At 42.6% G+C, this 13678-nt stretch overlaps 1 protein-coding gene across 2 annotated transcripts in view; it reads left to right on the plus strand.

Moving 5' to 3' along the window:
• ZFYVE26 (zinc finger FYVE-type containing 26) overlaps nucleotides 1-13678 on the plus strand; it is a 106709-nt gene that overhangs the window by 30410 nt on the left and 62621 nt on the right. For both annotated transcript variants that reach the window (XM_007525810.3, XM_016189448.2), the window contains exons 13-19: nucleotides 1782-1850; nucleotides 2266-2411; nucleotides 2792-2993; nucleotides 7683-7946; nucleotides 11283-11402; nucleotides 11492-11659; nucleotides 12509-12727. In XM_007525810.3, coding sequence (XP_007525872.1) covers nucleotides 1782-1850; nucleotides 2266-2411; nucleotides 2792-2993; nucleotides 7683-7946; nucleotides 11283-11402; nucleotides 11492-11659; nucleotides 12509-12727 — 1188 coding nt within the window. The remainder of the gene's footprint in view (nucleotides 1-1781; nucleotides 1851-2265; nucleotides 2412-2791; nucleotides 2994-7682; nucleotides 7947-11282; nucleotides 11403-11491; nucleotides 11660-12508; nucleotides 12728-13678) is intronic.

Here is a 13678-nt window from a genome sequence, read left to right on the forward strand (position 1 = left end):
AGAGGAGTGTCACGGATTTTTGTACATTAATTTTGTAACCTGCCACCTTACGATATTATTGAATAACTTCCAGGACCTTCTTGCTGGATACTTTATATTCTTCTATATATACTTCCATATCATCTGCAAATAGTGACAGTTTTATTTATTCTCTTCCTATCTGTATCCTTTTAATTATTCTTTCTTGCTTAATTGCTGTGAGAAGGACGTTTTTAAAAATATATATATATTTATTTATTTTTATTTATTCCTTTTGTTGCCCTTGTTGTTTTGTTGTTGTAGTTATTATTGATGTCATTGTTGTTGGATAGGACAGAGAGAAATGGAGAGAGGAGGGGAAGACAGAGAGGGGGAGAGAAAGACAGACACCTGCAGACCTGCTTCACCGCCTGTGAAGTGACTCCCCTGCAGGTGGGGAGCCGAGGGCTCAAACCGGGAGTGAGTAGGACTTCTAACACTATGTTCAATACTAATGATGACAGTGGGCATCCCTGTCTAGTACCCATCATAGTGGGAAAGCTCTCAGTTAGATTTAGGCACTTTCAATATATTCCCGTTTTCATCATGAAAGAATTTTGTCAAAGACTTTCACAGCATCTGTTGAAATAATTATGTGCTTTTTGTTTTTCCTTTTGTTGACGTAGATCACATTTATTGATTTACTTATATTGAACTATGTGTCAACAACTGTTTTGTAAACCATTAACCCCAATAAAATGATAAAGATTAAATAAGTAAAATAAAGTTTTTTGTGGGGGCCAGGCGGTGGCACCTGGTTAAGCATTCACATTACAGTGCACAAGGACCCAGGATTAAGCCCCTGGTCCCCGCCTGCATGGAGGAAACTTCACAAGTGGTGAAGCAGGGCTGTGGGTCTCTCTCTCTCTCTCTCCTTCCCCTCTCTCAATTTCTCTGTTTCTATCCAATAATAAGTAAGTAAAAATATTTTTTTAAGTTTTTTTTTTTTTTTAAGAAAAGTTAATTTAAAGCTTCTGGGGCTCTTAACCCCACAGGTTAGAATACCTCAGTCTAAACCTTTACCCAGATGACCATTGAGGTCTTATTAAGTCCACCCTTCATCTTTGGCCATGTTTGTTTGTTTTTGTGTTGTTTTGTTTTTGATTGGATACAGACAGAACTTCAGAGAGATAGGAAAGAGATAGATGATAGATAGATAGATAGGTAGGTAGATAGGTAGGTAGGTAGGTAGGTAGATAGATAGATAGATAGGTAGATAGGTAGGTAGGTAGATATTTGCAGCACTGTGTCACCAATCATAAAGCTTTCCCTGGCAGGTGGGGACCAGAGGGCTTGACTTCAGGTCCTTGTGCATGGTAATGTGTGTGCTCATCGAGGTTTGCCCACTGACTGACCCCACATTTTCCTTTGTAAGGGTTTTTATTTTATTCTCATTTTGGTGTAGAAGGGTCAGCAAGTATATTAGTTACCCGTTGTCTTCTTTTTAAAAATATTTCCTTTTTCAGAATATTTTATTATTTATTTTAATGAGAGATACAGAGAGAGAGAGAAAAGAGACCAGAGCACTGCTCAGCGCTGGCTTATAGTGGTGCTAGGAATTGAACCTGGGACCTTGGAGTTTCAAGCATGAAAGTCTCTTTGAATAACCATTGTGCTGTCTCCCCAGCAAAAAAATTGTCAAATTTTGTCATATTGTCAAAAATTGTCTTCTCGCTGCAGCTACCCATATCTTGACTTTCAAGCCAACTTGCTACATTTTAAGGAGCTGATGGTTGGATTTCTCTCTTTTTCTATACCTCTAGATGGCCGGGACAGAGGTTCTAATGCATCCCTGGAAAGTACAAGTAGTGAACTGAGCACAAGTACTTCAGGTATGAGGGTCTCAGCCAATTGCCAACCTAAAGCCACTTTGCCCTGATATAGTTTTGTCATACACCAGGGTATAAAGCCTGATACTGAACATTGCATGCTTATGTTCAGAAGACTGGTTCTGCAGATGGCCAAACAGATGTTAGTGGACACAAGCATTGAGGAGAAAGAGCTCTTTCACTATCCACTGAATTCTTAACAATGAGAACCAAAAGTAACACAGTTGAACTTAAATCTCATGTCAAACATGATCACATAGATTTGCCCTTCAGCTATGGGATAGTCAAAACCCATTGAAAGACCCTTTCCAGAAGGACATTGAGAGAAATAAGAGCTTGATGTGAGGTGAGGGCCACAGAATTTTCCTTCTTATTTAATATTTATTTATGTATTTGTTTGTTCCTTCTGTCTCCCCAGAGGGAAGTCTGAGTGCAGTATCTGGAAAGAATGAACAGGATGGACGCTTGCAGCCCCAGAGTCCACTCATTCCCATGATGTTCTCCCCAGCTGAGTCACTGCTGGCATCCTGCATCCTCCGTGGGAACTTTTCAGAAGCCCATCAGGTGAGGGGAGCAGATATTAGGAGCTCAGGTATGGGTAGCCAACACCACATCTAGAGAGAATGCTAAGTCAGGCCCAGCAAGCTGGGACCAGCTAGACCCCATACAAAGCTTGGTACATGTCCAACTGGAGTTGGTGACTTTCTTACTAACTCATCTGAGCTATTTCTGTATTTGATCTACTCGTCTAATGGTCAGGACTCTTACAGCCCTACAGAGCAGATGTCTCTTAGTGATAGTCCAGATCTCATGTCCAGACATTCATTCCCAGCTCCATGGACCCACAACAACCGCCACCCCTCCTCTTTTTTTTTTTTTTTAATTTTTTATTTAAGAAAGGATTAATGAACAAAAACATAAGGTAATCACCCCTTCTCTTATAGGTGGTTTTCACATTCAACCTGAAGTCTTCGCCCAGCTCGGGGGAACTGATGTTGATGGAGCGCTACCAGGAGGTGGTCCAGGAGCTGGCCCGAGTAGAGCACAAGATCGAAAACCAGAACTCAGAGGGAGGTAGCAGCACCATTCGAAGGACTGGCAGTGGCCGCTCCACTCTGCAGGCCATTGGCAGTGCTGCGGCGGCAGGTGGGGCTTCCCTGATGTCTCCGTGACTGTTGAGGTAGCTGAGGGAGGAGGTCCAGGGGGAGAGCTGCTCAAGTCCTAGGTTCTTCGTGAAGGTGAACAGAAATCCAGAGCAGCAGGTTCTTTGAGTCCTATTTTCAGCTGTGTTTTCCAGCTGTGGGAGGTATTTTCTAGCTATGCCCAGTTTCCCTAAGTAGTGATTACATTCATGCCACTTGTGCCAATCCATTAAGTCTGTCCTTTGTGACTTAAGCTGAAGAACATGAATGCTATTCCACCGTATTTTTTTTATTTATTTATAAAATGGAAATATTGACAAGACCATAGGATAAGAGGAGTACAGTTTCACACAATTCCTACCACCTGAACTTCAGATCCTATCCTCTCCCTTGAAATCTTTCCTATTCTTTGTCCCTCTGGAAGCATGAACCCAGGATCATTATGGGGTACAGAAGGTGGAAGGTCTGGTTTCTGTAATTGCTTCTCCACTGAACATGGGTATTGGCAGATTGGTCCATACTCCCAGCCTGTCTCTCTCTTTCCCTAGTGGGGGAGGGCTCTAGGGTACATTGGTGAGGTCATCTGTCCAGGGGGGTCAGGTTGGTGTCAACCTGGTGTCTGAGAAAGCATTAAGATATAAAGCAGAACAAATGGGGTTACACAGGTTCCTGCAACAAATATAGGCCCCAGATCAAATCAGTGGGGTTTACAGTTAACAGTATTTATATACTTTTGGCATGGTTGGGAGCTACTCTCTTCCTTGATCCAGCTTTCTAGTCCTTTTTCCAACTATGACACCATCTCCCCAGATAATACCTTGGGTCTGCCTGCATGTTAGCTGTCAGGGTCAGGCAAAAACTAGTAAAGTTGTGGGCCCCTTTGAATATACCTACTAAATAGACCTGCTAGCTATTTCCAAAATGGACACGCCCAATCTCATCTGCAATATTCTTGCCTTTAGGTTCCTGATTATTTAGCAGTGTGTTCCATCTTATCTTTTAATGTGCAATACCTTGGACTTTGAGAAAGCTCAGGAGTGGGAGCCAGGCAGTGGTGTACCTGGTTAAGTGCACACATTACAATGTGCAAGGTCCCAGGTTCAAGTTCCTGGTCCCCATCTGCAAGGGGAAAGCTTCATGAGTGGTGAAGTAGAGCTGCAGATGTCTCTCTGTCTCTTTCCCTCTCCATTTCCCTCCTCTCAATTTCTTTCTGTCTCTATCCAATAAATAAATAAATAAGAAAGCTCAGGAGTTCATTTCCTTCCCTTCCTAATGTAATTTGTAGGTCTCGATTCTAACCTTGGCTACCCTGCAGATAGGAAGGGAGGAAAGGAACAGAGGAAGCTCATTCTTTCATTATTTCTTTAAAGTAGACTTTTCAAATCCTTACTAGTCTACACTCTACATCCATTGCCATCACACATTGCTCCTCCTTCATTCTCCTAGAAATTTTCTGGTTTTTGTCAAAGGAATATATGCACTTCTCTTTTATTTTTACTGTAAATGCTCTTACAAACACAGTTTTCTACCTTGCTTTTCTCTAAGCATTGCAGTTTATAGATTGTGTGTGTATGGGTGTGTGTGTGTGTGTGTGTGTGTTTAATATACAGAAATCCACCCCATTCTTTCTTTTTTAAAATGTGTTTTTAGGGCAGAGGTTAAATAACATAATGGTTATGCAAACAGCCTCTCATTCCTGAAGTCCCAGGTTCAATCTCCTGTACCACCATAAGCCAGAGCTAAACAGTGCTCTGGCTTAAAAAAAAAAAAAAAAAATTTTTTTAAATTTTTAGTTTCTTTTTATTAGTGTTGTAACAGTGCTTTACAAAAATCTTAAGATTACAGAGGAATAGTTTATTTCTTTTTTTTTTATTTAAGAAAGGATTAATTAACAAAACCATAAGGTAGGAGGGGTACAACTCCACACAACTCCCACTACCCAATCTCCATAACCCACCCCCTCCCCTGATAGCTTTCCCATTCTCTAGCCCTCTGGGAGCATGGACCCAGGGTCATTGAGGGTTGCAGAAGGTAGAAGGTCTGGCTTCTGTAATTGCTTCCCCGCTGAACATGGGCGTTGACTGGTCGGTCCATACTCCCAGTCTGCCTCTCTCTTTCCCTAGTAGGGTGTGTCTCTGGGGAAGCTGAGCTCCAGGACACATTGGTGGGGTCTTCAATCCAGGGAAGCCTGGCCAGCATCCTGGTGGCATCTGGAACCTGGTGATTGAAAAGAGAGTTAACATAGGAAGCCAAACAATTTGTTGAGCAATCATGGACCCAAAGCTTGGAATAGTGGAGAGGAAGTGTTAGGGAGGTACTCACTGCAAACTCTAGTGTACTTCTGCTTTCAGGTATATATTTTGCAGTAGTTTATGGATACGTGTGAACATAAGCTCTCTCTCACAGAAACTGGTGTATATCTAGGTTATGGGACTTTGTTAGAAAGTGAACCACCTGAGATGAAATTAGAGTGTACTATAAAAGGAAAGGTCTCACCCGAGTAATGAAGCTGAAGGGTTGTCATTCCACACGTGAAGTCTCTGGACACAGTCTGAGGTGAAGCATGTTGAGGTGGCAATCGTTGCGTTGGTTAGGTTGTGATCGGCGGATGCAATATTATTTGGTATAGATTGGGAGACGCATACAGGAAAGTGGGCCCTATCCAAGGGTTCCAGGACTGGGGGAAATAGGGGCTGTATAGTGGAGATGTGAGGTTCCTGCTGTCTTAGGGTTCAAAAAGACAATCGATAGTTAATGTTATCATCACATTATTTGTTAATTGGGTTAACTTTGAAAAGTCCTTTTGTTATGGTCTGCTGTACAGTATCCAGTATCTTGTATATCGCTGTGCTATTGAATGCTTCTAATCTACTTGGTCTAGGCTTTTGAGAGAGTCCACATATCAAATACACAGCCTATATATTAAAAAGATTCAGTTTGTGTTTTGAAAAACTTTGAGACATACAATTGATTTTCCCCCTCTCATATTAATTAACTACTGATTTATATGTCTACATTTTGCTAGGAGTGTACATAAACACCATTCCCACCACCAAAAGACTGTGACCCATAGAGGAATAGTTTCTTACCATGCCCATCACTGCATACCTTATTCTCTACCTACTATATTTTATTTATCATTTTATTTTATTTTATTTTGTTTTGTTGTTTTGCTTTATTTTGGTGCCAGAAATCAAATCCAGGATCTCACACATGCAAAGCATGCACTCAACCACGGAATTGTATCTTGGACTTCAACCTACCTTTAGATCCTATTTGTGAGAAACCCTCACTCAACTCAGCCATTTCAGGTTTCTTCTGATCATCCTACCATGCCATTGTTTAGATGCCATAAGATGCAGTGATGATACTAGTATTACAGATAGAAGATATCCTCAGTGGAAGAACCTCAAACTTTTTTTTTTTAATTTTTTTTTTTAATTTATTTATGAGAAAGATAGAGGGAGAGAGAAAGAACCAGACATCACTCTGGCACATGTGCTGCCGGGGATCGAACTCGGGACCTCATGCTTGAGAGTCCAAAGCTTTACCACTGCGCCACCTCCCAGACCACTCAAACTTTTTTTTTTAATGCATCACTGACTTATACATTATTTAGGCTTACAGTGTGAAGTATTTTTTTTTTAATATTTTATTTTATTTATTTATTCCCTTTTGTTGCCCTTGTTGTTTTATTGTTGTAGTTATTATTATTGTTGTCATCATTGTTGGATAGGACAGAGAGAAACGGAGAGAGGAGGGGAAGACAGAGAGGGGGAGAGAAAGATAGACACCTGCAGACCTGCTTCACCGCCTGTGAAGCGACTCCCCTGCAGGTGGGGAGCCAGGGTTCGAACCAGGATCCTTATGCTGGTCCTTGTGCTTTGCGCCACCTGCGCTTAACCCGCTGCGCTACAGCCCGACTCCCCAGTGTGAAGTATTATAAATTAACATCTGCATATGCTGTGTTACTTTACTACTGAGAGTCTGAGTCTGAATCCATTCCTGACTAAACAACTGACATCATCATCAGTAGTAGTAGTAGTAGTAGTAGAAGAAGAAGAAGAAGAAATAGTAGTAGTAGTAGTAGTAGTAGTAGTAATAGTAGTAGAAGTAGTAGTAATAGTAGTAGTAATAGTAGTAATAGTAGTAGTAGTAGTAGTAATAGTAGTAATAGTAGTAGCAGTAGCAGTAGCAGTAATAGTATTTTCTCCAGAACACCACTCAGCTCTGATTTCTGGTGGTGTTGAACCTGGGACCTCAGAGCCTCAGGCATGGATCTCTTTGCATAAACATTATGCTATCACCCCTGCCTAACAACTGACTTCTTTTTTTTTTTTTAAGATTTTATTTATTTATTAATGAGAAAGAGAGGAGGAGAGAGAGAAAGAAACAACACTGTGGTACATTTTATGCCGGGGATTGAACTCGGGACCTCGTGCTTGAGAATCCAATGCTCCATCCACTGCGCCACCTCCTGGTCCACACAGCTTACTTCTTATACCTGATTTATCTTTCTTTCTTCTGCCTTGCTTTTTGGTAACCACTTAGTTGGTCTCGTGGTCTTGAATTTTATTTTTTGTTTTATGTAGCATTTCTTTAAAGTAGCTGCTATTTGTGGGAACTAGTGGTAGTTGGAATCATTCTAACTTCTTTCATTAACCTCTGCTTTTCATTCCCACTGGGTATCCAGGGATGGTGTTTTACTCCATCTCCGATGTGACCGACAAGCTGCTCAGTACCACTGGAGACCCTATCTCTACACTTCAGGAGGACTTTTGGGTGAGCAGTACCCTATTGGAGCCCACGGCTCCTCTGAAAGAGGTTCTGGAAGATCTCAGTTCTCCTGCCATGGCTGCCTTTGACCTGGCGTGCTCTCAGTGCCAGCTCTGGAAAACCTGCAAACAGCTCCTAGAAACAGCCGAGAGGCGTCTCCACAGTAGCCTTGAGAGCAGAGGTGAGTGTGCTGCTTTACCTGTCCCTTCTTAAGTGGGGAGGTGGACTCTTGAAGTACTTGATAACTGTGCAAGAAGAAAGTAGTTGGTGGAGGGGAGAAGAGGAGGGACAAGGAGAAAGGGATTACTGGTTTATTTCCTTGTGTCCATCTGATGGCATAAATATACTCTGATAAGTATCTTACCTTTTGAATAAATACAGCAATCTCTAGTCATCAGGGAACCTTTGTCTGGGTCTTGATAAATTCAGGGACAAGATATGCATTTTAAAAATGATATACATCGTCTGTGCAGTGGTGCACTCGGTGAGTGCACCATGCGTTACCATTGCGAAGGTCTGGGTTCAAGCCCCCAGTTCCCACCTGCAGGTGAGAAGAAGCTTCATGAGCAATGAAGCAGGTCTACAGGTGTCTCTCTCTTTCTCCCTCACTATTTTCCCCTCCTCCCTCAATTTTTGTCTGTCCTGTCAAAGAAAAGAGTGAAAAAAAAAAAATGCCCACCAGGAATGGTGGATTGATTCATCCTGCAGGCAGAGAGCCCAAGTGATAATCCTGAAGGCAATTAAAAAAATAAAAAAAAATTTTCACCAGAGCACTGCTCAGCTCTGGCTTATGGTGGTGTGCCGGGATAGCCTGGGGGTACTTCTTCTCAAGCTAGTGCTCTCTGGCTTGGAGAGAACTCAACTGGACCCGATCTAGGCTGCTGCGTGGGAGAGGGATCAGGAACTCGTGCCGCACTAACTTCCGCAGGAGATACACTCTGGAACTCTCGGAGCCGGAAAGCAATTTCCAAGTGTCTTTAATCAGAAGAGCAGCTGTTTTTATACTCTCCAAGTAGGGTGGAAACAGGATGTGATACAGAGAGGGTGGAGAGAAAAGTGACTGGTGAAAATCAGGGTGTGACAAAGAAGGGATCAGGGTGTGACAAGGAGGGGGTGGAGCAGGTGAGAATCCTATCACTGAACCACCAATGCCCTGGAGTGCTTTATGTAAAAGTGATTTATGTAAATAGACCAAAGCTTTCGATCAGTAAATCCCTATATAGGCATATGGTTAAGCAGAAGCCAGGGGGAGGTGGCATACTACCCAACAGTGGTGCAGGGGATTGAACCTGGAACCTTAGGGCACCAAACATGAAAGTCTCTTTGCATAACCATTATGCTATCTACTCCTGCCACAAAAATTATTAATATATGCCATCAGACAGCTTGTCCTCTCTCAACCTAAAGACTGAGGCAGACTTTAGTTTGTAAATCAAACATAAGAAAAAAACTTCATAGGTCACAGTTGGCTGGAGGATTATACCTTGAGAAGAGCAATGTCCCATTATGCATACATGGAATTACTATAGGAATCAGGTATATGAAGTTAGAGGAATGCAAAGACAAAATACGACAAAGTTCTGTTCCTCACACAGTCTGAACCCACACACCAGACATTAGAAAGACTGACCCAGTGAGCGACAAAGGACATGTTCTCTTTCCCCAGTGATGTGGAAAGTAATGGTGACTAGGTTATGATTAAGTTGCCCACCCCGGATTCTGTGATTCACTTAATGGACTCGTAAGACTCAGCATATAGTCATCTCAAGCAAAAGGGTGCAAAGTCAACAAAGAGAAAATGGTTCATGGGAAAGGCTAGAGGAAACCAGACAAACATATCCAGGAGTCCTCTCCCTGTAGGATCACAGGACATGTTTAAGTCTTCCTGCCAGCATGTGTTGTGACAGCATGTGTGAGGTGTTGTCCACAGGGAAGTTCATTAGAGACCCAGCGTTCCATGTTTCATTAGGGTCAGGTGACAAAAGCATTCTCTGCCAGCACAGACCAAAATGCTAGATTCTCAGAAAGAAATCACATGGTCAGTGTGAGCCACAATGTACACTTCAGGCACAGTGAGCCAGTTTCATTGTGTAAGGAAAGTGTTCTATTAGAGTAAGAGACCACTTGCCAATCAAATTTAAACGCACCATCCAAAAGCTAATTTTGTATGCATTTCTGAAGATAGCAGACTCAATGATGTTATTTCTTCTGCACAGCCCTCCAGGTTATTTTTGAGCTAGCTGCTTGTTTAAAAAGTCTTGTCAGGGGAGTCGGGCAGTAGCGCAGCGGGTTAAGTGCATGTGGCACAAAGCACAAGGACTGGTGTAAGAATCCTGGTTTGAGTCCCCAGCTCCCCACCTGCAGGGGAGTCGCTTCACAAGCGGTGAAACAGGTCTGCAGGTGTCTATCTTTCTCTTCCCCTCTCTGTCTTCCCCTCCTCTCTCCATTTCTCTCTGTCTTATCCAACAACAATGATAGAAATAATAACAACAATAATAACAACAACGTTAAACAACAAGGGCAACAAAAGAGAAAAAAATAGCCTTCAGGAGCATTGGATTTGTAGTGCAGGCACCAAGCCCCAGTGATAACCCTGGAGACAACAACAACAAAAAAAAGACCTTTTATGTTCACATTAGTCCAGCTAATCAAGTATACAAGGACATATACAATGCTATTTTTATCCACTTCCATTTCCCTTGGCTAGTACTTGTATTCTAAAAATGAAAGGAGCCATTATTCAAGGTATTATTAATAGCTAAAATGGCTTCATGTCACTCAGTGAAGAATTTATGCAGTCACTGTTTTATTTCTAGGTTATCTCAAGTATACAGCAGTATGGTAGAGGTGTAAGAATCTCTTTAGGGAGTCAGGCAGGAGCGCAGCAGGTTAAGTGCACATGGTGCGAAGCACAAGGACCAGCATAAGGATCCCGGTTCCAGCCCCCCCCCCAGCCCACCTGCAGGGGGTCACTTCACAGGCAGTGAAGCAGGTCTGCAGGTATCTATCTTTCCCTCCCACTGTCTGTCTTTCCCTCCTCTCTCCATTTCTCTCTGTCCTATCTAACAATGACATCAATAACAACAATAATAACTACAACAATAAAAAAAACAAGGGCAACAAAAGGGAAAATAAATATTTTTAAAAATTTTTTTAAAGAATAATTTCTGTCCATAAAATGAGTCATCAACCAGAGAGTCAAGATTAAAGCAGTTAGAGAAGGCAGATATGGCCCCAGATCAAATCCAGAGCTGCATATGCAACACTAAGGCAAGTCCATAAGAAGTGCTTAATCAGTGTGGGTCAGCAGTTCCAGAGACTGCGTCTGCTCCTGTTGACAGTCAAAGCCTTTTGCTAGAGATGGATGGTGGCCTGGATTGCTGTTGTCATCCTAAATGGCACAACATATATCTCCTTAGTACTGTGCAAGGTAAAATCTTGCAGGGAAATGCAAGACCAAGTACATTCTCTGAAAGTACCTTCTTTCTGTACCTCCTCTTCCTTCATCTGTTTCCAGGCCGACGCCTAGACCACGTTCTCCTCAATACTGATGGCATTCGAGGTTTTCCCGTTGTTCTTCAGCAAATCAATAAGATTCTCAATTACCCACTGCTGTCAGCTGGACAGACTAAATCAGGTGAGCTGATTTTCTGCACTATTTTTTTTTCCCTTTTGGAGCCTGAACACTAGATAATGCTTCTCTGCTTTCCTCCTTATTTTCTACAGAGAGCACTGAAGAAAAGGGAGGAGCCTGCCCTCCCCGGTACAGCGTTGCTGAGCTTCTGCAGATGTGCTGGCCCAGTCTAACTGAAGACTGTGTTTCCACCCACACCACCCTCTCCCAACAGCTGGATCAGGTCCTGCAGTCACTGAGAGAAGCACTTGAGCTACCAGGTAGAGGCTAACTGCTTGAGAGCAGATAAGGGCCGAACTGGGCAGAGGAGACAGCAGAGTGTGAAGGAGTGTTTGGGGGCAGAAGCTGAGGATTACAGAACAAACCTCTACCAGCTCTCTCTTAAGCCAGCATGTGCCTCCTAACTCCATGAGCTTCCTCATGAAGGAATGGTTAGCACACTCCCACTAGCTACTACATTTTTCTTACTCTTAATGAGAAATGTATACAGAGGATACACAGTAAAACTTTCCCTCCAAAACGTTGCTGTGTTCTTCATAAAGTATTCTATCCCAGAGATTATGACATGAAAACAGAACTATAGTATCTACCCTGATTGCCCCAGACACAAAGGTCTTCCTGGATGAGAATCACTTGTATGGGCAACAAATTTCAGATTTTTTAAAAAGAATTTATTTATTATTTATTTATGAGAAAAATAGGAGGAGAGAGAGAAAGAACCAGACATCACTCTGGCACATGTGCTGCCAGGGATTGAACTCAAGACCTCATGTTTGAGAGTCCGATGCTTTATCCACTGTGCCACCTCCTGGACCACCAAACGAGATTTTTGTTTGTTTGTTTGTTTGTTTGTTTAAGAAGGTAGACATTAACAAAATCATAGGATGGGGGAGCAATTACAGAAGCCAGACCTTCCACCTTCTGCAACCCACAACGACCCTGGGTCCAAACTTGAGATTTTATAGCTACCTTGTGAGTGTAGTGTCCAGGAAATAGGAGGGCCCATGCGATATTGAGGACCAGTTCACATATAATGTCTCAGAAGCTGACTCAAAGTTGGACCCTCAGACTAAAGCCTACATCCCTAATCTTGTGATCAATCCTCTCAGAGACCAAGAGCACTCCACTGACCTGCCTGGTTGAACAGGTGTCCCAGAAAGCTCCAGAAGCCGAGACCCACCCCGTGTACATTCAAACTCAGCTCCTCCAGAAGAATCTGGGAAGACAGACCCCAGCAGGTGGCAGGCAGACTGACTACCTGGGCATCTTCTTTAGCTACTGCAGCACCTTGGCTGCAGTTCTCCTCCGGAGTCTGAGCTCTGAGCCTGGTAAGTAGAAGAAGGAGGGAAAGAATCATGGCTGGCCTTCAAGGGCATTAAGAAAGGAGATGAAATGATGCTCAATTAACAGATTGTGGGTTCACTAACGACACTAGATGCTAAGGACACTAGATGTGTCTGGTCCTTCTCTTACTCATTTGTGTTTTCTTCATCTTTGTCTCAGACAAGTGTGTACCATGCGAGACTGTTCAATAAAAGTTGATGGGATTAGTGACTTTAAAAATCCTTTCTAAAGAGGTAAAAGGAAAGATATTCAGAAGTAGCAATAGGTGTAGCTGTGATTTAAAATGGAAAAAGAAGGCAGGACCATTGAAAAAACCGGGAAACGTATATAGGTAGAGAGGTAGACAGATGGCTATAGAAATAATAGTCAGCTCATATCTGTGACCTTGGGAGAATCACTGGAGTTTCCAATGGAGGGACTGGGGACACAGAACTCTGGTGGTAGGAACATTGTAGAATTGTACCTCTTATTATGTAGATCACTAATAAAAATAAAATAAATGTAAAAAAAAATAATCCTCTCTCAGGTAGTCAGACCCTTGTGAGTTTAGGGACCTAGAAGAGGGTTGTGCTATGTTTGACAGATTCTTGCCTGAGCCTTCGGAGTGTGAGACATACACGCTTCAGTCAGGTTGAAGGGAACAGGATGTGATGAGCTGCTTGTTACTAATCAACCCATCAAGTCAGTGTGTAGTGGAAGTCTTGGGAACATTAGTAGGAGGGCATAGATGAACCAGTGGTCAAGTTCATATTGGGGATGCTCTTGTCTAGAAAATATCAACAAAAGGGCTTTTAATGTAGTCATCATTTGGAGATTGTGGGGGTGTGTGATGTACTGTTTGATGTACTGGGGATCAAACCCAGGGCCATATACATGCAAAGCATGTGCTCTGCCACTGAACTACATTGATGACCCCTATGTTGTCCTTTTATGCT

The sequence above is a fragment of the Erinaceus europaeus genome, chromosome 16, assembly GCF_950295315.1.
Source record: "Erinaceus europaeus chromosome 16, mEriEur2.1, whole genome shotgun sequence".
NCBI lineage: Eukaryota > Metazoa > Chordata > Mammalia > Eulipotyphla > Erinaceidae > Erinaceus > Erinaceus europaeus.